At 36.0% G+C, this 26,751-nt stretch overlaps 1 protein-coding gene across 2 annotated transcripts in view; it reads left to right on the plus strand.

The window, feature by feature from the left end:
• The window catches only part of SLC2A9 (solute carrier family 2 member 9), a gene marked incomplete at its 5' end in the record, with an annotated part of 102,885 nt that overhangs the window by 27,625 nt on the left and 48,509 nt on the right, over nucleotides 1-26,751 (plus strand). For both annotated transcript variants that reach the window (XM_084285428.1, XM_084285427.1), the window contains 3 exons: nucleotides 10,975-11,107; nucleotides 19,349-19,536; nucleotides 25,232-25,342. In XM_084285428.1, coding sequence (XP_084141554.1) covers nucleotides 10,975-11,107; nucleotides 19,349-19,536; nucleotides 25,232-25,342 — 432 coding nt within the window. The remainder of the gene's footprint in view (nucleotides 1-10,974; nucleotides 11,108-19,348; nucleotides 19,537-25,231; nucleotides 25,343-26,751) is intronic.

A 26,751-nucleotide genomic window follows, 5' to 3' on the forward strand; every position in this document is an offset into this window, starting at 1 on the left:
AACTTCTGCAGATTGTCAAACTTGTCAAACTATAATTTTCTTTACAAAGACTCTTGAAAATGGCATATTTGAAGTGATAGATTGTTGTGTACTTAGGAAAGTTTATATAGAAATCTTTCATAATGCTTTACTAAGTTCTTTCAAAAATATTTCTTCACTTGCACTAAAATAGACAGTGATGAAATAGGCAGTTTTATAGACTGTTTAGTTGAAGTCTGTTCCAAAAACTAAGCTTTGACTTTACTTGTCAAAGCTTCATTTTTAGTGTTTTTTTTTTTTCCTTGTTTTTCTTTTTCTTTTTAACTGATCCTTCTTCTTGACTCTTGACTGACATCCAAGGACTCCTTAAAAACTGTCTGCATATTACAACTGAGAAAAAGCAATTCAGAATTGCTCTGGGGACCCACAGACTGTAGAGGGACACCAATGACCAAATGTCTGCCTGAGATGCTCTTTAAATGAATCTTACTCACTAGCATTATAGTACAAAATAAGAATCAATCAGTCCTCCTCATATTTTTCTGTGACCTCTTTTGTTCTATACATCTATTTTCCCCTTGAACCATGAGAGTGACTATGGCTAAAGGTATTTATCTTTCAATGTATAACTGAGAATTTATATCAGAATATAGACCCAAGAGCTCTTGTGGAAGAAAGAGATAGAGGAGAACTTACACAGGTGAACACTAGCCACTGTGTGAAGCATCTTGGAAATGAAAGCTAAATGCTGTTTACATAACACGAGAACAAGATTTTGTTGCTTCCATTAGAGTAGGACATACACTAGTTTCCCAGAATCACTCTGTTTCCCAGAATGTCATATTTGTAATGAATACAAATATCTCTCTGTTTAGAACAGAGAAGTATAACACCTTCATTATGTCTAGTCATATTCCAGAAATACAACAGAATCACAGAATTGTCTAGATTGGAAGAGACCTCAAGATCATTGAGTCCAACCTCTGACCTAACACTAACAAGTCCTCCACTAAACCATATCCCTAAGCTCTACATCTAAACATCTTTTAAAGACCTCCAGGGATGGTGACTCCACCACTTCCCTGGGCAGCCCATTCCAATGCCTCACAACCCTCTTGGTAGAGAAGTTCTTCCTAATATCCAACTTAAAACACCCCTGACACAACTTTAGCCCATTCCCCCTTGTCCTGTCACCAGGCACATGGGAGAATAGACCAACCCTCACCTCACTACAGCCTCCTTTAATGTACTTATAGAGAGCGATAAGGTTGCCCCTGAGCCTCCTTTTCCCCAGGCTGAACAAACCCAGCTCCCTCAGCCACTTCTTGTAGGACTTGTTCTCCAGACCCCTCACCAGCTTCATCGCCCTTCTTTGGACTCACTTGAGCACCTCAATGTCCTTCTTGTAGCGAGGGGTTCCAACAAAGTGGAACACAGGCTAGTTGGAGGCCATTAAGTGTACCCCAGGGATCAACCTGACTAACATGTTCATTATTGATCTGGATGATGAGGAAGAATGCACCCTTAGCAGGGTTGTTGATGACACAAAACTGGGAGTAATAGATGTTATTGCCCATTGGTTGTCCTTCTATCCAGAGAGACATGAACAGGCTGGAGAAATGGACAGAGAGGAACTTCATTGAAGTTCAACAAGGGGAAGTGCGAAGTCTTGCACCTGGGAAGGAACAACCAGTACATGCTGGGGGTCACCCAGCTGGAGAGCAGCTTGGCAGAGAAGGACCTGGTGGGCACCAAGTTGAACATGAGCCAGCAATGTGACATTGTCAAAAAGAAGGCTAATGGCAGATTGACCTGCATTAAGAGGAATGTTGGCAGCAGGTCAAGAGAGGTGATCCTTTCCTTCTTCTCAGCACAGGTGACGCATAACCTGGAGCACTGTGTCCAGTTCTGGGCTCCCCAGTACAAGAGACACATAGATGTACTGTAGAGATACCAGTGAGCCAGTGAGGGGAGATGAAGATGAGGAAGGAACTCGAGTGCTGCATCCAGGTTGGGGCTCCCAGCAAAAGAAGGATGTTGACCTGTTAGAGCAAGTCCAGAGGAGGGCCACCAAGATGATCAGAGGGCTGGAGCACCTCTCCTATGAAGAGAGTCTGAGAGAGCTGGGGTGGTTCAGCCTGGAGAAGGGAAGGCTCTGGGGACACCTCATTGTGGTCTTTCTGTACTTGAAGTGGCTTATAAAAAGGTTGGAAACCAACTTTTTGGTCAGGAAGATAATGACAGTACAAAGGGTAATGGTTTTAAACTAAAAGAAGGTAGAATTAGGTTAGATATTAGGAAGAAATTCTTTAATATGAGGGCAATGAGGCACTGGAATAGGTTGCTCAGAGAAGCTGTGGATACCCCATTGCTGGAGGTGCTCAAGGCCAGGTTGGATGGGGCTTTGAGCAACCTGGTCTAGTGGAAGGTGTCCATCATGCAGGAGGGTTGGAACTATATGATCTTTAAAGGTCCCTTCCAACCCAAACCATTCTGTGATTCTATGGGAAAAATAAACTAGGAACTAGGTTCATCAGTGCTGGTCCCCCAATTTTTTTTTTTTTTGTTTAGGAGTTGCCTAAGTTTGGAGTAAGCTTCATTAAATATTGAGGAGGAGTTTTCAAATTCCTGTGTAAATGCAATGCCATTGAGACAGACTTACAAAAGGTCAGTCCAGTCTACCCTGGTCCTTATCATTCCTCTGAACAGCTGAGCTTGCACAAAGTTTCTTAGAAGCAGACAAGCAAAGCCTCTTCATATTCTTCTAGTAAAATGCAAAACTCTGACCTAAAGACTAGAGCATTCCCCAGAAGAATGTTTTAAAATGTATCTTAAGGATACAGCAGACATATTGGTATTTGTAAATGGCTGCTCAAATCCATAAGGGGATGGTATCTCCTAATTGTAGCTCACAAAAGCAGCTGTACAAAGATACAAATTTCTAAATACAATCTTAAGGAAAAAAACAAACAAACAAACAAAAAGAACTTTCACTGCTTATTTAGATAATCACAGATTTCAGCAGGTGCTTTTCTGAGCCTGCACTTCTGTAAACTGGTACCAGACATGTCAATTAAAAATTACTTGAGATAGAGATTTTTAAGATGACAATCCTTTTTAAAGTATTCTCTTAGTCCCTTCTTTTAAGAAATGGGAAATTTCTTTCATCTTTTCAGAGTAACACATAAGACACAGAGTTACCTATTGCTGAAGCAATTTCCATGTCCTGTATCAAAATATTTGCGCTTAACTGCAAGCTATGAGTTGCTGAACAAGGGCTTGGAGGTCACCTTACCCAAAAGTTGAAGGGAATTTTCTGTGTAGTCACCAGGATAGAAAAGCATGGCCTTGGTCACACTGACAAGGATACAGATATGCTGCCAGGGCCCTTTGGGCTATTGCATATTCACAGGACAATTTTCAATACTAGATCAATAATAACCATGGGATGAGAAGGTCTGTTCTGTTACACCAGCCCTGTTGGTAGGATGTGGTGGGTATTGTTGGTATATTTATAATGGAGACATTAAGTGAGGTATTTTGCTTATATCTACTGTGGACCAGCTGAGGTTATGTATTTACTAGGGATCATAAATCAACATTTTATTGGTTCCCCCAGACAGACACAAAGGTATTTATTTGTTCTTTTTCTGTACAGAACTCATTAAGTAATGCATGGGAAAACAGCTGTGAGTCTTTGTAAATGCAAATGAGTTTCATTCCATTAAAGTTGTGCTGTGAGGCTTAAATTCCTGCAGTTTTAGGAATAACACGTGGCTGATTGGCATTGTGTAATATCCAAATGTTCCAATTTTGCATTGGGTAGGGGAACGTCCTGCAGGAGAGGATTTGTCTGAGTGTGGTTATAGAAGAAAAAAAAATATATGTATTTATTTATTTTTAGACTTATTGCTGAACAGCAGACAATGCCAGCGCATCTAACATTTGGATGACAGTTTCTCATCTTTGAGGATTTTCTCATAGACAGTTGAAACAGTGCCCACCTAACACTTGAGATGATGAGGTTTATATGTAGGTGTACTTTATTTAACTAGATCAGATGAAAAAACAGTGGATAAGCCTTATTGGAAAGAAGGCCTTCAACAGGTTTGAAGTAAAGAAAGATTTCAAAATACCATGAAAGTTGAGGGTAGTTATTCATAGTTTGTCAGACAGCTTTCTCTTGATCCACCAAAATAATAGTTAGCACGTTGAACTAAACACAGAGTAATTGTTTTCCACTTATATTTAAGGTTTGACTTTTTGCTTTTGTCAGATTTAGAACCAAAAAACTATCAAACAAAAACAAACAAACAAACAAAAAACACTAAACAAACAAAAACCTTTTTCCACCTATTGTGGTTGACTTACTAAAAAGCGTGTTTACGAACCTCATCCTATCTGGTAGTAGTTGGACTCCACTTCATTAGTTTATGAGTAGGTATAGACAAATATTTAGATGATGTCTCCTTAGTGCCTGAATATCTGATAATATCTGGTATCTGATAATATTTACAAATCTGTTATTAAGGAATAAATCTGAAATGACTTGACCTGTGGCTTCCTTCCCAGTGTGCTTCACAGTCTGGGAAGATAATGACCACTTAAACCTTTTTGAAGGTTCTGGATGATTAAAATTTCAGTTATAATTCCCATTGTCCTTTATAAAATCACCCATTACTGCAAATTCATGTCCTAATATGTAAATTTGTCCTTTACAAATTGGATATTAATACTGTGGTTAAATTGGTCAAGCATCATAGGGTAGCATGCAGTCATTAGAGTTGAGTAGTGTTTTGTAGACTTGCATTTCTTAGTTTGCTTTTGGAACCATTGACAACAAATAAAATCAGGAGATATATACTGGATTGGTATTGCACCTTTGAGGTTTTTTTTATTATTATTTAAAATAAATGTCAAATTAAAATGATTTTTTTTTAATCTAAACAAGATTATTGCTTTTAAAAATGTGTCAAGATAAAATGTTCAGCTATTTCAGTTGATCTTAAAACAGCAATTGCTGCCTGTTTGTTTTAAATTATTTATATATTTTTCTTAACTTTTATATACCTTATTCTAACATTTATAACTTTAGTTTGGCAAAATACAACCACACATGCACACAAAAAATGACATACACTGTAATTTCTAGATGCCCTGAAGCATCCTGCCTCACCTCCTGCTGCAGCCCCAGAATGATACAGGTCTCTTGAGTTTTGTGTGTCACATCTGCCAGTCCTATGCAGATATCTAAGGTATACTACAGCATCAAAACGATACATACACTATGCTCAAACAACTGAATGTTATCCTCTTCAATTACTTTAATTTACTATTTTATACTGTATTATTATGTATTATTATTATACTGTATTATGGAAGTTAACCTGATCCCACATGCTTTTCTGCAATGAAGTCTGTCAGAAATTCTGTGTAGCTGCAATATACTTTTTATGTTTATTTCTAAATATACTCAAGTTATGCTCACTGCTGAAAATAATCCCATCTGAAAGCTTGCTATTTCCTATTGCTATTTTTCAGAAATGAATAAACAAAGTAGGCAGCAATTATGCCATTTAAGTGTTAGGTAAAAAATAAATAAATAAATAAATAAAATTAGCAATTGTTGACTCCATTAAAAAGTTGAACAAATAGGCATTATGGTAACTCTTAATTTTCTGTCTCAATATGGACAACATGATCTAACAAGCAATTTAATGAACATGAGGTCACAGAATTTGGACACCAACCATTTTCAAGACTGTTCTAAGTCCTGATCCAAAGGTGATTCAATCTGTAACAAAAACCTCCCACTGACTGCTTTGAATTTTAGATTAGGATTGTACAGCCATAAGTCTGGTAACTTTATGTAGTGTATAATACCTGGAAAGATGCTGAGACTTGAGTAGTAGTGTTGTCAAGCTATATCTATAGTAGTGACATAGAAATAAACATCCACATGGGTGCAGAATTGAGGGGAAAGATGTGTACTATTTGGGTTACCTATGTTTTAAACAAGAAAGTAAGCAATTCATAACTCTGTCATTAAAACTTATTATGACAAATGGGGGTTACAAGTTGTATGCAGCAGGGATGCAAGTGTTGATTGATGAAGTTAGCTACCTCTGCAGGCAGAGGAGGCTGTAGAGACAAGATTGGAATGGCACCAGGAAAATAAGAGGAAGGCAGTTAGTTGTCTTGCACATTACACAAGGAGCTGGTCTTAACTGCCTCATGTTCATCATACCCTTGACTTGCAGAAAAGACAATTTTAATGCTAAGAAATTAGTTCCACCTTGATGCTTTTTCAGTCCTTGGCCCCAAGCCAGTAAGGTTGTCCTTTACCATCAGGAGTATATTCTGTGGAACAGTAATGGATGAACAAAGAAATGCAAGACTTGTGCAAGATTTTCAGTTTTGCACATGCAAGTAAGTCTACTCAGCCCGTTTGGAGCAGGGATGTGATTTTTCTGTGTGACAAACAGAATATTTGTGGTATAATATGAAGTTTTCATACTGAGTCTCTATTAAAGAGGATAAGATTCAATTACTTGAACACATCGCTATACGGTATTATTTTGATGCCCTAGCACACCTTAGAAGTCCGCATGGGACTGGCAGATGTAACACACAAAACCCAAGAGACCTGCATTATTCTAGGGCTACAGAAGGAGGTGAGGCAAGATGCTTCAGGGCATCTAGAAATTACAGTAGATGTAATTCTTTGTATGTGTGTGTGTATGTGTGTGATTATATTATGCCAAAATAAAGTTGTGAACATGTTCCCAATTCTTTTAGGAATATGAAAAAGCAGATAAATCCATCTTGTATTAGGTGCTGTTCTCCACATACAAAATGGGGAAAATGTGTCATTTTTCATAAGAAAAGAATTATGCAAAAAATCATTATTGCTGCTAGTGTTAACTGTTTTTGTAAACCCGTCATAACCCATTCCCCACTCCCAAAGGAGTTAATTCTAGAATAAATATTCAGAGGAGTTGTGAATAGTGACTGGTAAATGGACATTGAATACCTTCTCATGGACAAATCATATTTCATGCTGTGCATTGAATGAGAAAAAGGGATAGTGACTATTTATGCTTCTATATTAAACATATTGTTTTAATTTAATCCAAAAGTTTCAAGCAGTAAGCTAAATGAGCCCCTGATATTTCCATGAGGTGGCATGGCTGTTATTCTTTTAAAGGTATGCTTTCAAGAAATTATGTGTATATATATACACACATAATACACACACATATATATATGTGTGTGTATATATATATACATATACATATGTATATATACACAAAGAGTAGAGTCTGTGGCAGTCATGTGTTTCCTAACTCAGTCTTTTTGCTCTTATTACACATCTTGTCTAGTAGACTTATTTGGCCTAATCATTTTTTTCTAAAAATGAGTATCCATGTGTGGGCCAGTACAGCACTTCTTCTCACCTCTGTTTTATGACCCTGACAACATCTTTTTTAATTTTATATGTATATGTATATTCTTAGCCTTTCCTGTGTGGAAAGTGTCTTCAAATTTTATCAATAAAATCTTCCTAATCAACAAAAATTTTAAATGTAGCCAGAGCTTAAATAGGTCATTGAAGTCCATATAGTTCACTAGTCCATCTGTCAGCAGTAACCATCGTTATTTTCCCCATGCCAGTTTATTTTCCACGTTTTAATTGTTACAATATGTTTAATTTTCTACTTTTTAATTAGTAATTTTCTGACAATAACATTTGCTTTACTGTATTCTGATAAAAGTTAATCTTGTCTAATTGATAAACCTGTGTCATGTTTTTATCTATTTTTTTTCCCACCATGTGTTTCTACAGCTTCGCACTTTATTATATCAAACTGTGAATGAGTCTGTGGATGTCAAACTTGCTCTATTATTTAGCTGTCTTTTGTAAATAGATCAAAGCTGGGTTTTTCGTGCTCCAGCCTAAGCAAATATTCACAATGTGACAGTTTAAAATCTTACAATCTTGACAAGTTATTTGTACAAGTTCTAAGCAGGTGATGAGTCAAGTCCTCTGTAATTAAAATATTTATTGCTTTTCTCAGTTTTTCCTGAGAGAAAATGTGTTGTTTTCATTTCTCTCAGTAATTTCTGTGTTATTGTCCTTACTGACAGCTGAGGCAAAATGTTACAGTGTTTTCTAAGTGACGCCTAAAATGTCTTTTCTCTTCACCTTATTACTTTTTCTGAACATTGTCCCTGTTTGTTCAGATTCTATTAATCCTTAAAAAGGTTAGGGTACCCTACTTTTCTCTGCTTCCTTTAATTCTTTTTATAGGGTCTAATTCTGCTTGATCTTCAGCAATGTGTACTTTATACTTTCAGACCAACAAGTGTAGCTCTTTTATGTATCTTTTTAAACTCAGTTTAGTCCTGATATTTCTTTTCTGTATAGGGATGAAGAATCTGAATATGGATAATGTTAATTAAGAGAAAAGCAAGTAGAACCCATTCCAAATGGATGGAAACATTTCCACTAAACTCAGTGATTTACCAATGTTTGTTTTGTTGTTTCTGTAATATGCACACCGTTAAAAATGAAATAAATTTCTTAACCTTCCTATCAAAATGAAATGTTTGCCCCTTATCTAAAGGGCAAAACAGCAGTTTTATCACAAATGTATGAATTTGATTCAATTACAAGTTCAGAAATGCTCGAATTTCCTTGTAGAATGTTTAGAAGTGTAGAAGTATATTTCTGATTGCTTTACCTTAATTTTTTTTATGAGTTAGCATAATAAAAAGTAAATATAAAATCTTTCATAGAGGAAATAAAGGAAGCTCAGTGTTTTATGTAGTGAAAATAAATGCCTTATTATTCTGTCAAGTTCTTAATTATTGTGAATGATAAGTTCAGAAGTTTAGTTTCATTCATAGCTTTTTCAAAATAACATTTTCCGAAGTGTTACTTGAGAGAAAACTGAACTGAAAAAGCATGCACTATGTGAGACTGTAAAAAGGTTGAAAGATAAATCCAAATTAAGTCCCAAAAGGATGACAGAATTTTAATCATAGCAATATACAGTAGAGGGTTTTTTTGTTTGTTTGTTTGTTTTAACTTAAAGAATCCTTGGCATTGTGGACAAAAACTACTCAATCAGCACATCATATTTCCTGTATTTTTTTTTTCTAGAAGTACTGTAAAAGCCTTCTAAACTTTATTAAGCCTTGTAAACTTTTTGTATGATATGTAGAAAGAGTATTTCTATTATAGGAAGTAATCATGAGAGATTACATAAAGTTATAAAAGAAAATCCATTGTTTTGTATAAAATAAATGCTTCCAGGCAGATACAGAATACAACTGATCAGACTGCCTGTTTTCTTAAGTTTCTTTACAATCAGGTTCCTGTTTTGTATATGCAATTTATTAGTTATTCTTAAAGTCTTAACCTAAGTTTATATTTCAATTTTTTAAAATAAGACTTGTGATTGTTCATTCATAAACAGACTATTAACCAGTCTTAATGCTCCTATACTAGGTAAATTTCTTCAATTACCTGAATTAAAAAAAAAATAAAAAAAAAAAATGAAGGAAATTAAGGAAGAGGTTCTTGAAGTCCTCATGGTAACAAAGGCTCTGAGGAAGACTGATAACATTGAGATTTGAATTTTTTGAAAAATCCCATTCTCAAACTGTTTTGCTATCTCTGGATTTTTTTTGTTTTGTTTTGTTTTTCTTAAAAACAACAACAACAACAACAACAACACAAAAAACTCCCCTCTTACTCTGCCTGGGAGTTATTAAATGAGCTCATGTCCCAGTTCAGAATCTGAGCACAGTTTACATCCTCTAGCGTGCAGTGCAGTTGGATCACTGAAGTGAGAGAACATAAAATAAAAGCTGTCAACAGTTTAGGGGCCTTTTGAACTTTGATATGACTGTGGAAAATTATGTTGAAATAAAATTTATTGAGTTCTCTATAGGGGAATGTGGGCTCTGGATGGATAGATTCATTCTGAGGGAGAAACTGGATCCAAAGCTCTAGTGCCTTTCAAAGTTCAATCAGACAGGATGCACTGCAAGCTGCTTTTGATCTAGCCAAGTTTTTGAAAATGTGCTAGACATTATGGCTGAGCAGTGGGCCCACTGAAGTCTCACCAGGCTTTTCAATTAAAAACCAAGTCTCAAATTAGAAAAAAATTGAATTAAATAGATGAATGATGACCTTTAATGAGAAAACTACTATAGAAAATGAGTCTTGGCATTAGACAATTGAAACAGAAGGTATCTTAAGAACATGGACAGATAAAGGACCATATTGTTGAGAAAATAATACTACAGGCACCTTTCTTCTCCAGCTACTTGTTAGTATTTTCTTTTTGGAGTAAACCCAGAGAGCTAGATATGCTCTCTTTAAAGCATTTCCCAGCCTTTTACTGAAATGGTTTTCCACAGATGGCCCTCTAAAGCTAGTTTTAAATAATTAGTACATTTGAGGTTGCTAACAACTTTATTTCATTTGATTTCAAAGAGAATAATGCCCCTTTTTTTCTTTTTAATTTTTTTCCTTTTTATTTTTTTTTAACAAACAGATTAGAGTAAGAGACAGCTATTTGTAACTATATGAAGATACTTCTGTACCATTCATTTAAGAAAATTCGGGATATTATTGTGAATGAGGATGACTTGTAGAATATATATTTGAGTATATATCAAGATTTTTGTGTGTATGGTTTTTGATGCTGAAGGAAAGGAAAAGTATGTTTTCCAGGTCCCCTTTCTCTTTTTCTGTTTCTATAAGTTGAGGAATTAAATTCTGACTTCCTCGGCCCTTGAGTAAGGGGATCTGAGGGAAAAGTGTTCAGACTGCTTACTGATCTCAGGAAGAAGACATTACTCTGCTCATTGGCACGCTATGTCAAATGATGAAAAGTTACGGCATTTCCATTGTAGCTATTTGTGTTCCTAGTGTCAATACAGGAGAATATTAATGACTACCATCTTTGTTCCTGTTTACAGGAATCTCGGTGGCCTTACTTATTTGGAGTGATCATTGTTCCTTCATTGGTACAAGTAGTGATTCTGCCTTTTCTTCCTGAAAGTCCTCGTTACCTCCTACTTGAAAAACATAATACCAGCAAGGCAGAAAAAGGTATGAATTAATACTTGGTTTCTTGTAAGAAAGCACTTTTATTGTAGGGATGCAGGCTGGAAAGAAATTTCAATATCACAGTGAAAGCAGAATATTTTAACAACAAATATTCTCTTGACAATTATTTTTCCCTTGCTTTCTCTATTTGTCTTTATATGTCTGTAAAAATAACTGTTTGCTTTTTTTTTTTTTTTTTTTTTTTTTTTTTTTTAACGATTTTCTCCGGCAACCTGACTGTAGTATAATGCATGATGATACAAACTTACCCAACTCATCCTGCTGCTGTGTATCAGCCACTATATGCAGTGTTCACTAGGGAGTGTAGAGGTGATTCTGGTCTTCATGAGTGTCTATTTATATAGAGTCTTTGCTGTTCGGCTAACAAAAACACTGATTCTCTTTCTGGGTTTTGTTCCATAGTCACTGTGTTTACCATGTGTTCTGCAACTCCATAACCGTTGTAGATCTAATAAAGACCTTATACACCTATTTAACTGAAAATATGCAGTACTCCTATATTGCTTACTTCAGTTTCACAGACACAGACCAGAATATTTTGCTCTTACTTATCAATGCATAAAACAAAATAAAAAATTACTTTTGTGATCACAGCTGTTGTATACTTTGCCCCAGTAAAATTACTATGGTCAGTTATAGCTTCCAATGTATCATGATGCTATTGTTGAGAGAATGTTGTAAGTCTGTTTTTACTTTTTATAGCAATACTTTTAAAAGGGGAGTAAACAAAGAAGAAGGCAAGCTGTTTGTAATACCAAAATATTTGTGGAACATTACTGTGTACTAAAAATTATTCCTGAAAACTTAAATATAACCTTTAGCATTTTCATTCCCTAACTATCTGTTTAGGAAATTACTTGCAAAGTGTGAATTAGCCTCTGAAACTTTAATTTCATGCTACAAGATTATTACATTTATGTAACTCACTCTGTCCTGTTTCTTCTACTGTAGAATGAAAAAACGAACATTTTGTTTTGATCAGCACTCTGAAATGAAAATGACACACTAATGAAAGTCTCCCATGTTGTCTCAGTTTGGTGTTGAAGAATTTTGTAATAGAGCCTCAGACATGTAAAGATATCACTCCATGTTTTTTTTTGTTTGTTTGTTTGTTTTGTTTAAAAAAAATAAATAAAAAAGCAAAAGCAACAAGGATTTGCAGGGACAACAGAGTTTTGATGAGGCAGAAAAGAAGTTTTCCAGGGGCCATGAAGGAAAGGGTTTGCTTGCCAGCCATGGCAGACCATCCTGCAGGGAAACCATGGCAGAGAGCTTGGGGCAGACTGTTGAGTAGCTTCGTCTGGGCTTAGAAGAAATGCCTTTGGGCGCCAGATTTAAACTGGCTCAGTTCTACCTGATAAAACTGTAGATGTATTTCTTAAGCTATGTCTGGCAATAAGCCTGCATATGTGAAGATATTGCATAATGTCAGACTTGCTTTAGGGATCTATTCAGAGTACTGTCGCAGTGCTTGGAAACCTCACCACTGAAGGTGAATCTGGGCCTCTTGTAGGTAGAGATTAAAAAGTATAAAAAAATGTCATGAAAATAACTCCACCTGCTTGGAAATTCACACCACTTACTGTCACTTGTAATGGGCCAACTGCAGTCTGCTATGTTTTCAGCATACACATTCTGAGAATGATTTAAAAACTACTCTAGAAGCAATGGAAGTAGATTCTTGGAGTAGAAAACATCAGGACAGCTGTTACCCATACCTTATTGCCAGTGATTGGTTGTTGAAATGAAATCGTTTCCCCACCCCAGTACATGCAGAGAACTTCAGATTAGGCATAAGCTGGGCCTGAGCTGAGTATCTGGAGTAATGCAGTAGAATAATGAAAGCAAGGGGGGGGCAGGACGGGGGGACTTTGTGATGAATAACTGTGAATAGACAGTCAAGAAAAATCATCTGCATGTTAGCATTATCTCTGGAAATGGGGGAGGAAAAGCCTGAGTATTAAGGAGACCAGAGGAGTTTGTGGATTATTAAAAAACCTACTGCTTGTAAACCATTAATGACCATGCAGTATTGTCCATTATAATGATGACTACAGTAATGCTCTTGAATTATTTGCCTCTTAGGTTAGATCTGCATATTAATATGAGAAATGTGCAGGTCTTTCTTCTGACTAAATCCTTTTTATTTTCCACAATGGATCAAGGCTACTCATGCAAATATCATACATTGCACTCTGGATTATATCTTGTTGGATAAATATAAAACTATTATTTGTAAAAGGTCTACCGTATTTAAGGCAGATGACTATATTAGTCTTTTTATAAGATACTCTATTAAAAGTTAAAAAAAAAAAAAAAAGTAAATGCTTCTAAAATAGAGATGACAACATTAATCTTCCTAATTATTTTAGAGTAATAAAAATCCAATGGGATAATATAGGTCATTGAGTTTCCACTGAGTTCTGCGCCTGTTTTTGTCCCTTCCTTTTTTTCTGCCCTCAGGAGATAACCAGACTATAGCTACCAAAACACAAGTGACCTCATTCTCTTTTTTGGCAGCAATGTAAAAGAGCACAGTGCTTTTAAGTGGCAAATAAGAGCCTGAAATAGGGAGAAGGACCAAAGTGATGAAAAAGAGGAGATGGGTTTAGAACAGGCTGGTGCCGTGTGTGAACATAGACCACACCACCATGAGACAAGCTATTCCACAGGCTCAGGAGTAAGGAGTCTCCAGATGAGTGATATCTCCTGAGCAATACCAGCTAGGTACCCAGTTCCCTACTTTCTCCTTTCTAACCATGTAAACTATGTGGGTAGCTGAACTGAAGTCTTGCCTGACTGATTAGCCATATGGACACTGGCTGACTTGCAGTTGTTTGCTGCTGAAAGCACTGCTAACAGCCAAGCACTGCTTGTCTTTCTGGAGTCACCATCCTATGATGGCTTCCTGAGACCAACACGAACTGAACTATATCCCATGTTTGTGATTGACTGCTGAACGTGGGAGAACTGATTTATCTATGTGAGACAGAATGACTGAATAGACCCACAGCAAAATTTATACACCTTCTTTGCTCAATAAGTCTGGTAATGGAGAGAGGGAAGAGCCATTCCATCTACCCTCCCAGCTCCACTCTCTTGGGAAGAAAAGAAGGGAGAAAAAAATGCCTGACATTTAACTTGTGTGATCCTTCTTCATAATGCTCACCAGGCAGTGGAGGAGAAACAGATACTCAAATGAGGAAGACGAATCTGGAAGGAAATTGTTATTAGATTGCTAGGGAGCAGTAGGAATAAAAGGCAACAGGACAGAAACAGGAAGAAAAAGAAATCCATGGCTGTGATTACATCAGGCAGTTTACCATCCAAACTCTAGGAGAGCGAGACAGGAATTTGATATTAGTTGATTATTTGTTGCACGCCAAATGGATACCTGGTCTGTATCTGTGGCTACCAGGTAAGATGCAATACAAATAAAACCACTAGTAGTATTGCAATAAAAGGGAACAGCTTTCTGACTAACAGCATTGTTTATAGGCAGCTTCATTTGGACACCTGATGTATTTCCTTTGAAGACTACTACTGCAAGAAGGAAATCTGTATTTTCAATACAGCTAGAGTAACGTGTCATGTAAACCAATAACAGAAATCAGTTGGCATCCTAGCTTGCCAGAGCACCATAACAATGTTATATCTTAACGGTCAAATAACTTAGATATACTATCACAGTAACATCTGTTGATGACGTACAAAATCTGTTCATTTGGTATGTTCAGCCATACATTTAAACTCCCATAGTTATGAAAAAAACATTGCACCAGGTATAACACAAAGTGTGATTTAAATATTCATAGAGACGTATTAGCGTTGATATCTTTTGATGCAACAGAAGAGCAAAGCTGTTTCTGATTTATAAAAGAAAATAGTTACTTTTTTTACAAAGACCTTCACAGGGCCCACATGTATAGGAGCCATACTGAAACCAAAGTTACTACAGGAAAATGTTGTTGTAAATGCAGTGCTTTAAGTGAAGTTGTTAATACTGACAGAAAGTTCACGTATGATTAATTTCTGTTTATGTGTGCTTTTTATATGACTCTAAGCATTATAAGCTATGCTTATTGGAAAGAAAGAGACAATCATGACTTCTAAACTTGCTGGCTCCATGTCAGATGGTTGCTGACTGCCAAAAGCTGGAGTGATCACAGTGTGTCTGCCTTGTTTGTAAGCTTTTCCTAAATCTCCTGTCTTTCATAAACATTTCTTGGTTTACTGGACCTATGGTACAACCCAGTTTACCAGTTCCTGTGTTATTTGTGGGTAGCATATTGTTATTTGGTTTTATCTGTATACCTTGGCTAGTTTCAAGCGGACCTGAATAGGCCTATGATAGTCTGTGAAACCAGGTGTAAGAACAGGTAAAGATGTAATCCCAAACAAGATGCTAACATACAGATCTCTGAGTTTTTTTACTTACAAGAATGAAGTGGCACATGGGAAAAGCCTAAAACCTTTTGCTTACAGTTATATTTACTTAACTGGAATAGCAAAATAGAGATTTATTCTTAAACTTGTATATGTTACATGTTAGTAGTAGTTAGTTAGTAGTTAATATTTTGCTACATTTAAATAGCTGTTTAAATCTCTTCTAGCAAGGTACATCCAAATTATTCTTCTGGCTATACAGTACTGTAATAAAATCAGTGGTATGTGAAAACAGTCCTTTTTCATTTTGCCAAATATTTTTATGATGTAAAGTTACTACCAGCAAATTGCTACTTATCTGATTCAGAAGTACTGAAGTTATCTTTCTGCGAATGCTGAGGCAGACAGTGAGACTCCCTGTATGTCCTCCACCACTCAGAGAAGAATTTTAAAGACACTGGGTTTAAGGTACTTCATAATCAGTGAAGTGAACATGCATGGGAAACAGATGACAATAATATTCATACAGTATTTGTGTTTTGTTTTTTTTTTTTAAAAAACTTTTTTTTTTAACAGCATGAGTTATTACCCTACCTAGTACCTGTGACCACTTATCTTTGCTTCTGCTTTATTATACATGAGGTTGGCTCTATTCTGTAAACCACAAAATAGAATTTTGATTCTTTTAAATGTCTTCTTAAAGTCTGCATACTAATTCTAACAACTGCTTCCCTTGCACAGTCATGGAAGTACTACAGTGGGAAAAAAAAAATTAGTAATTCCATGTGTGGCAGAGTTCTTCAATACCCAGCTTCAGTTAATTTAAAGGCCTGGTTGGTTTTAAAGATGGTACAGATTGATTTTGTCCAGACTTTTGAACCACCTCCAAATGCTTCATCTTAGCTGAGATGAATAAAAACTAGGGATGTAAATGGAAAGCTTTCCTACCTCCTTTCCCCTTGACTGGAACCATCCACTTCTTTTTCTATTTATAAAGACAGTGTACCAGCCTTTGACAGCTGAGTATCTAGGACCTTCTGGTCCGAGAGAATTAAAAAATCTGGAAAACTTGTTAAAGTTGTTAGAACTATAACTCCTTAGATGGTTGTATGCATGAGGAGGATACAGACATGATAACAAGGAAGGAAGAAGACAATAAATCCTTAAAGAAGGAAGCAGACAATAATGGAGGGAAATGAGTTACTGCAGTGGGGATAGTAACAGCAACTGTGATTCTCAGTGCCAATAATGCATTGGTTTAAAATGTGAAATAAATAGAATTGAACTTCACAAATTAAAAGACCTTTGAGTTTTCCCATCTCCCTGCTACTGCAGAATTCATTTCCATATTAATTATATATAAAAATGTGATTCTTACTATAATGAAAAAGCATTAATGAAATAAACTTGAATGTAGTGCTTAGCTGGAAAACAGGTTTCCAAGTTTTAGTGTTGTCTACTGAAAACTATGCATGAATAGCATAACATTTTCTTAGCATTTCTTGACTTGTTAATTTTAAGTATCTGTCAAAGTTTCCAGTTGGCATTTACATTTCTGGTGTTAACACCATGAACTAGGAAAAGAAAGCAGGTCTTAACACCGGAAGAGAGGAAAAAAAGCAGGTGTCTATATATTTCTTGCCTTTCACTCGGTAGTTTTTCGTAATTGTTTTTGTTTGTCTGTTTTTTATCTTCCTGGTCCCTCTAGAAATACAGCAGGCTCCCTTGTGCAGAAAAGACAGATTGCTTCCTTTTTACTTGACTGCACCTACATTTTTGACTTGTGTGCCCTACAGGAATGCAGAGGATTCTAAGGACAGGAAAAATAAAGAAAATTGTGCACTGACCTAATTTACACCAATAAAACAGATGCTTAAAAATCTATGAGAATAATTTCAAAGAAGATAACTGTGGTATATGCCTTGTTATTTTCATCTTTATCTGATTATTTTTTTATTTATTAGTGCTCTAATAATACTGAAAAATGTGTAATTTAAACATAAAACATTAACTGTAACATACTGGAGGCATACATTGTTCTAATTTTACATTTCCTGTCATAGCCTTTAAATACATAACACTCATTTTAACAAGTGCTTTGAAACGTCATTTAATAAGTGGGCAGTGACACAAGTACAAAACTCAGCAGCTTAAATTCTTGGTTTTGAGGCCTGAATTTGTTATCTCATTTCTGATTATAAGGCCTAGGTGAAAAGATGGCTCTCATGCTGTCTCAGGGGTTTTAAAAATTCTGACCTCTACTTTCCCAGGAGAGAAATGAATATCAGAATAAACGAATGTTATGAAATGACTCAGCACCTGAAGGTGGTGAATATTCATCCCTTAAAAAACGATGCCTCTTGTTAACCAGAGTCACATAATGCCTATTAAAATGCAGTAGAAAGGTTAACCACGTATGAAAGTCTTGGCCCAGAGTTTGAGTTCCCCTTACAGCCCAAGTGGAAGCCAGGCAGTGTGCAGCATGGTGCATTCACCAAAGGGATGGAGCAAGCTGCTCTGGGTTGAGCATCAGCTCGTTATGTGGCCTATACTTCACAACATCAAAACAACACTGCTTGGCCTTTTGCCATGCTGGGCAAAAAAAAAAAAAAAAAAAAAAAAAAAAAAAAAAAAAAAAAAAAAAACCTTCAAAGCCTGAATCCAGGTGTTTTAGTCTTGACTAGTAAGTGTATTTGGCTTCCTTGACTATCCACATCCTTTTTGTGATCCAAAAGAATGGAAACTTAATGAAAAATATGAAGATTATTTATTTATGTGCAAAGCAGTGGATAAGACAGAAATGGATTTGGGTGTTATGATAAATAAGTCAATTTATTCACTTAATAAAAATAACTCATTATTTCCTTTAGAAGAAACATCTCTAAGTGACCTGCTGTGTAAAGGATTGTTTTTTGACTTAGCGTCCTACTGGGTCACAAAGGCTTGTTGCAAGTGTTTGTTTAATGTAATTGTTTCTCTGCAGTCAGTCTAAGATGATGAGCATTTTAAATATCACTTAAAAAGCCAGCCCCTGAGGTACGTTCATAAAACTGTGATGAAAATATCATTGATTTATACTTTGTCAGTAAAACAGGATTGATGGAGAAACACCACCTCCATTAGGAGGTATTCACTTGCAGCACCTTTTGGAGAAGGTGTGAGATGGAAAGACAGGGTTGCTTGGTTATGTTTACCAGGTAAATTCACTCCCATGTCTCTATTGTTGTCAAATAGAAAGTCTTGAGCTGCTTTGGATAAATCTTTCTAATACTAAATACATTGAAGAAGTTAATTCTTGTCTATGTACTATTAAAAATGAGATAATATGAAGGTTTGTAGCTATTCTTTTCAAATGCCTGCTTTTTTTTTTTTTCTGTTATTTTTTGTTTTAACAGACATGCCAGATTCTTACATATTATTACTACTCTATCCAGTCTATCTTCAGCAATAAAATCTGCTCTATAGTTTGGTTTGCAAAAGTAGCCATGTCAAATAATGTTAAGAATTGTTTTGCTATTAAATGTTTTTTTTTTTTCCTGTTTACACAAGGCTTTGACTCTGTGCTGGACCTTACACTGTAATATATATATATATGTGTGTGTATATATATATATAAAATAATATAAGGAGAGGTCTAGTAGGGTGCCAAAAAAATGTATATTCTTGCAGCTTCAGATGAACCAAATCATACCCAAAATGGAGTCATATTTTTGGCAGAAGAATAATTAAGTTGGATCCCATGTATGTCTCCTGTTTGTCTCATGCACTTCAGTTTCTTTGAAACTATTCTGTTATAAGCACTGAATGTCTGGCCTAAAGTACATTCTCTGTTTGTAGCATTTCAGACCTTTCTTGGGAAAGATGACGTGTCTCATGAAGTAGAAGAAGTTTTGGCAGAGAGTCGAGTCCAAAGAAACACCAAATTGGTGTCGGTACTACAGCTCCTGAAAACCCGTTCTGTGCGATGGCAGGTCATTACTGTGGTTGTCACCATGGGCTGCTACCAGCTTTGTGGGCTAAATGCTGTAAGTGTCCTTCTTCAGGCCACATGGCATCTTCTGGGGTGTTTCTTTCTTTCTTTTTAATACAATGATTATACTATACCATAAAGCAACCTCTATATCTTTCAATTTTTGGTCATTCCTTATTAGTATGGTTTTGTTACAGCAGCACGTGGGAAGGCCTGCAGAATGAAGTATCGAGTTTGTTTGTTTGTTTAATTAAGAAAAGAAAGGCATTGTTGCATCAAAGTTGATGAAAAAGATAGTGTGGATTAGGAAAAAAAAAAAAAAAAAAAAAGGTATGCAGCTGCAGCTTCTGTTTCTGATATTTTTTTGTTCATGGTAGGGAAAGTTTGTCCTTTTGGTAGATATTTCTACTTGGAATAATTCAGTTCTGAACTTACAAACTCAGAAAAAATGTCCGTTAACAGTTTCAAGAAGTTGCACTGGCTGGTTGATTTTGTCGTTGAATAAGCTGCATTACAATCTCCTTTCTTAGAAAGGAAAAAAAGAGAACAGACATATAATAGTCAATAGAGATAAATCCAACTGACTGTTAATGTGGCTGAGGCTAATGGATATCAATGTCTTATTTTCAGATGTTTGAGCCTATAGCATCCGCTAGGACAGGGCCATGGGCTAGTTTAGATTGTATGGGACCTTTGGAGCCCATCTGGTCCAACCCCCCACCCAAAGCAGGACTAACTGCAGATGTAGCTCAGGCTACCGAGGGCTTTGTACAGTTGAGGTTTTATGGATCTCCAAAGATGGAGAGTACAACCTCCCTGGACAAACTGTTCTAGGTGTTTTCACCACTTCCATTGTGAAAAGTGTTTTCTTTATATCGAGGCAGAATTTTCCTTGCTGCAGCTTGTGACATCAGAGTTAAATGCTTTACATTTTATGATGTGAATGTTCTCATGAAGCATCTCAAAGTGAAAAGGTTTTTCATCATAGTTGAAGGGTATTAATTGCTTATTGGGCAATGTCAGGCAATATTATCACTGCTGAAAGGAGCTCTGTAAATGTAACTTCGCACTGTGGTTTTGTGCATTACAGCATGCTTCAGCTAGCATATATTCAGCTAGCATATTTGTATATATATATATATATATATATGTATATTTTTCCCCACAGGGATAATCATTGATAATAAGTGTAAATGCCTCTGATCTCTAAGCTAACTAGTTCAGAATTATCTCAGGTGTCTGTATAGCTTTAAAACTCTTAATACAAAATATTTTCTTCAACACCATTAGAAGGACTAGAATGATTAGAACTCCAGTATCAAAAAGATATTTTAAAAAGTACTAGGAGGAAGAAGATTTTCCACTCTGTGGGGTGAACTGTAAAAACATGTATATAGATTTTTTTTTAACCATGAATTTCAGTGCTAATGACAAGCTGTTTTATTGCTCATTGTGGATACTTTTGGAGAAGAGAACTGTAATTATCTGTCATCTACTCTTTCTAAGGTTTATCAGTGTATAAGTGAAATGAAATGACACTTACAGTAAGAAACAAACTGGTCAAACAATGAAGCACATTTCCTAAAGGAAAAAATAAAAAATAAAAAAGGCAACAGCTAAATCTTAAGGGGAGAGAGGAGTTTTGTGGCTTTGATAATATTTAATAAATGACAGAAATTGTCTGGTATTCTTTGGCAGAGCAGAACCACACACCACACTCTCATAGATTGAGTGAGTGTGTATGTGAGGGGGTAAGACATGTACAGACCGAAATGAATGTGGAAGTTGTTTTAAAGCATCATTAGGGGGTTGTTTTCTGAGACCAACCCTCAGAAAAACTGTCAGGAAACCTGGATGTCAAGTTGGTTATTTCAAGCCTTATCTTTTTATTGTTATTATTTTTACTTTGTTAGTCCAACTGTATAATACCACTAAACTTAAAAAATATATATATCCACACAAAATTCACATTCTGAAATTGATTGTTTAACTTGTTTATCCAGAGGAAAAAAAAAAAGGCAAATAATGAATGCGATCAAAGAGTAGTTGTGCTACTCAGTTAAGAGTTCAAGTTCAGGTTTCAGTTCCTTGTTTCTTCTGCTTGGCTGTTGAGGCTGACCTTGATAAGTCACCTGAGGCTCAGAAATTAAAGGACAGGTACAGATGTGACAGTTAACTGCTGAACCCAGTTCTCAGTTTGTCTGGCTGTGTCTAAGTCTCCTGCTGGGTGTGAGTCACTGTCAGCAAGGTTTAACTGGCTGTAGAAGCATCTCTTAAATCATAGCTCTTATCCTTCTCTTTGTCTATAGTGCCCGGTTAGTCAGTCTGGTCTTTTCAACAACTGCCATCTGGGTAGGGCATATGGGAAAGTTGGACCTCTTTCAGGGGAGAGTCTCAGGTCACTCTCAAGGGAAATTACCAAATGGCAGACTTCTGTAATCATCCTGCTGATATCTGAGAACACTTGCTTTCATTTTAAGGTTTTAGTTTGTAATGAAAAAAATTGTTTTGTTTAAAAAGAGTACATTCATCAGTTTCTACATGGAACAGAAATAAAGGTGAAGCCCTGATCATATTAATCTATTCAATTATAATGGAATACCAGACAGTCTGACCTAAATTGAAAAAAGTAAATGAATCCGTATTAGTCTATTTTCATCTGATAAAGTTTATTTGTGGTACGTAGCTTCTTTAGCCAAGGTTCTGTATTTCCAGTGGCAAGAAATCATGCTGGGGATGGGGGTTCATTAAGAAATGTGTATTTTTGTATGCAAAAAAAACCACCATAGTGTGTTATTCAAGCTTGCTTTAGAGAAGACCTGGCATCAAGTAGTTGTAGAATGGGATCAGTATGCAGTATGCATATAGCATGCAACATCATATGCATGTTTTTTGCCCATCTTTTTTTCAGTGCTTTCTTTTCCCTTTTTGAAGGGAAGAGTTGAAGTCCTCAGGAAGGAATGTATGTAGGGAGCTGGATGAGAAATAAAGACTGGAAAATGGAGTGAGTGCTAGAGAGGTCTCTGGTGTGAAGAAGTTTGGGACCACCACTGATGGTGGTATAACACATGCCACTTTAAGCTAAGAGGTTATAGGAGTAAAAGCTTATGGTAAGCAAAGACAACTTTCATACAGCTACAGGAATGCTGAAATGTCTCCAAACTCATAGAATTCAGACTGCAGAGATGTAGCTGTTTCCTCATGGCATTTAGCTGGCTGCTATGGTGAAGTGTTGCTTCAGCCTGTGAAGCAACAGAAACCCATCATAAGAAGTCAGATGTTCCTGTATTGATTTGGACTAGACAGCAGTTGTTTCTGGGGTTTGGTACCTTCTGCCCCATTTTCAACAGCTCTTTCATTCCAAAATATTTAGCCCTAAAAATTCATTAACAAAAGCCATGTTAAAAAAGAACTTAAGTGAAAGTAAAGTAGTCATTGTTAGTCTAGTAAATTTGTCTCAGTAATGTCCTAGAGCAATGTATTTCCCTGTTTAATGATACACAGGCTGAAAAACATTCACTTTTATTGTTTTTAAACACATACATCTTGTTAATTTTTACTCTGATTTGTTTTTGTGCTGTTACAGATGCTAATAAATGCAACTCAGAACCTCATCCTGTCTTCACTGTGACAGTTTTTTTAATCTACCTGTTTTACTACTACTCTTAAGATCAATGATCAGTCATTTTCCTCTATAAAGCCACTTGTGAAACTTTTTGAGTTCTAGTTGTTATCTTTTGGCAAATTAATTCTGTAGTTGCCTGATAAAGTAACTCTTTATCATCATTTTTTTTTCCTTGTTCTTTTTCAAGATCTGTATACCTGCAATATTGCCATTTTCTAGAAGTTCTACCTACTATGCAAAACTGATAACGAGAACCAAATGTCTTACATAATTTCTATTATTTTTTTATTTTTAATTTAACAATCTTGCTAACTTGTACTCTTGTAGTATGTGGAAAAAATGACATTTTTGTGCTACCTTGTTTTCCTTGTAATCACTGGATAGGCAGATGAGGAGAGGTGAAAAGGATGTCAGAGTAACGGGTCCCAAATTTTTTGTTAGAGGTCACAAACACTTCAGAGGGAATTGGAGCTGATACTTTGTTTTGTTTCAGTCTGCACTCTGTTTCAGCAAGCCAAAGAAATGTGCAATTAACACCAGCACAGGTGACATGGAAGGCAGACTACTTCATATAGCAAAACTTGCTGCTATCACTGGTGAAGCATCTGTTTTGGTGCCAGCTGATGTAGCAGCAGTGGGCATAACATTCTTAAGTCAGTTTCCCTTTATCTGAAAGGTGGTATAAGTGAGTTTTCAGTCCTTGGTATTTTATTTTGCTTTTGTCTAATGTAAGATAAAATGGATTTTTTCCTTTGGCCCAGGAAAAACAGCTTCGCTGTAGGATTAGTTGGGAATTTAGAATTACTGATTTTTTAACAAAGCTACCAAGTTCGCACTTTGATGAACAGATGTAGCATGTGCATAATATGCTGGCAGACAGCAGGGTTTTCCTCTTGTGATAAAAACACTTTCATTCATCAGAAAAGCCTTTTCTTTAGCAGTACTTGCCCTGTTAAGTCTTGTCACGTGGACAGCATATGGAAAAAATATCACTGCTGTTTTTATGCTTAGTGTCATTACTATATCTGCCACACATTAGCTCTGGCTTTCAATTTTGTTATCACAGATAATCAGCTATGTGTTACAATTTCAGTTTTTTGTTTTTTTTTTTTTTTTTTCCTGACAATCAATTGCTTCAATTGTTCTTCATCCCCTCCAGTGAATCTGTTATCTTTTCTCTCTCCAAGTCAGTCTCTCCTTGCTTGCATGGATTTGGCAGCCACATTTTTTGGCTAGTTCTTTGTTGTAACATCAAGCCCAGCATAAATATTATATGGTTTGAACATTTTTTGATGTGAATGGGTCTGTGATACTTACCAGACTTTTTATTTTGAAGTATTACCACTAGATATATATTCTCTCTGGATATTGTCACTGGATATGGTTTTATTGACCAAACATGAAAGTCCTCCTTTAAGTTGGCATGCTTGTGTTTCTGTCTGTTAATGACGAGTCCTTCTAGCCTGTGGTTCATTTCATCCTAAAAGCTGTTGTTTACTGTTCACCAAATGACTCTCAGTCTAAAGGTATCTTTCCTCTCTGTTGATAATAAAGAAAGATTATGGTGATTACTTAACTGAAGATGCAGTGAAATTAAAGATAAATTTCACACCTTCTGTCCAGAAAGCAGGTTTATGTGGTGCCCCTCACTCTCTCTCTCTCTCTCTCTCCTTTTGTTTTGTTTTGTTTTGTTTTGTTTTGTTTTGTTTTGTTTTCTGTTCTGGCCTCCATTGTTGCATGCCAATAAAGAGTTCTATAATGCCACCCAAATTTATTTTTTAGGTGGTGTGGCTCAGCCACATGAAACCTTTTTGTATCCTATTGTTCAAAGTGAGTTAAAGTGAGTTTCTTTGATTTACTCCTGAAGTGAATTAAGGCAAATTGAGTTAAATCTACTTGTAATTCTGTCTGAGTCTCCAAGCAGAAGTGTAACAGTGTTGTGACTAATCCACCTGAAATTTGCACTTTCCCTTCATTTGTCATCCTGGCCAGCCCTCAGTCATTCAGTAGTGCTCTGTATTTTAACAAGTCTGGTCTCCGGCAGAAGAGATGCTTGAACTGAATGCTAATAGCTTGTAGTTCAAGCCACAGTGATTAATATCTCTTTCTCTTCTCTCTGATATAGATCTGGTACTACACAAACAACATCTTCAGTGAAGCTGGGATCAATCCTGAAACAATTCCATATGTTACTCTAAGCACTGGTGCTGTTGAGACTTTGGCTGCTGTTTTTTCTGTAAGTGCAGTTATGGAAGTCAATCAATGCGCTTAATATTTAAATGACTGATTTTATTTCCTTATACAGGTTGAAAATAAACAAAGTGGTATTTTGAAGTTTTAGTGTAGTAACTGAAAATATATATTATTTCTTGGGTTAACCCTAAACCCAGTTGTGCTTTGTAAGAGTAAGGAGGAGGAAGGCTGTAAATGCAAGGCCCAAAGAACCATAGGTGATAACTCATAAATTACCTGATAGAGTGGCTATTGTAGCAGTTTATCTTAGAGTCTTCCCATGTACTTGCTGGGAAGGAGGCAGTGTTGCTGGTGAAGGTTTGGGCATAGTACAGGAGGGGGCATTGAGTGTGGACTGCAGAAACAGATGTCTGTTCAACATGTTCTAATGATGCTTATTCTATAACAATTTATGAACAGTGTGGGAAATTCTTCAGCCATTTAAAACATGGGAGTAAATGTTTGTCACCTGGCTCATTGGAAAAGCCATCACACTACAACAAAATTGTCCCTTGTTGTGTTACATTCTGCTGTCTCATTCACTGAGGGCAAGCAGGCATCCTTTCATAATACATGAGCTCTGTAGGTAATGTATATTTACTTTATTTTTATTTTTTTTCTTTCTCATGTAGAAGTTGATTAGGATAAAGTATAGGTTAAACAAACAATTTAAAACTGGAAGTTTTAGTAGGTGACTACACCACTGATAGCTAAAGAAAATTCATTTCTCTTTGCACTGCAATATATAAGAAACAATGAACAGGTCTTTGGAATAGAAAGTTTCAAATAAGCAAATACTTTTTTAATTCCTTGCTAGAACTTTTTTCGTATCTTCATATATTCTACACCAAGTGTATTTGCAAAATACTGGACACAGCAAACAAGCATTTTTAAATGTCAGAAGAATGGCTTCAGCAAAAATACTTTTCAGTGGTAGAGCAGCTGCTTATGACCTGTAAAATGTTAAACTAAGTCTAACTATCAAATTCATTTTCTTATAGTCTGGGACATAAGAAACCTAAAAGGTCACAAATATCTTTTTATTCTGATCTTTGTAAATTTCCAGCAATCTGTTTTTGGATAAACCATCTACTTTTTACTTTTTTTCTTTTCTTTTTAATTTGGGGAAATAGTTAAATATGGAAAGCCCTACCTCTTACAATGTCTTCTTTGCATAATCCAGAAACACTTCTTACAGCAATTTAAGTGAAGAATACACCTCTTTTGTGGAAACAGATGAAAATTACACAGACGTGATTCCATGATATTAAAGCCATGATAATTCCATGATATATAAATAGGGTCTGTTGTCTTCAGTTCCTTCTGTGCTATCAGTTTGTGGAGCTTATTCAGAGCACTCTGTTCATACATGAGGTGGCTGTATGGTTGTGTGGTTCCTTGGTATGTGTGGTA

This window comes from Netta rufina, assembly GCF_964035555.1.
Source record: "Netta rufina genome assembly, chromosome: 4".
Taxonomy (NCBI): Eukaryota; Metazoa; Chordata; class Aves; order Anseriformes; family Anatidae; genus Netta; species Netta rufina.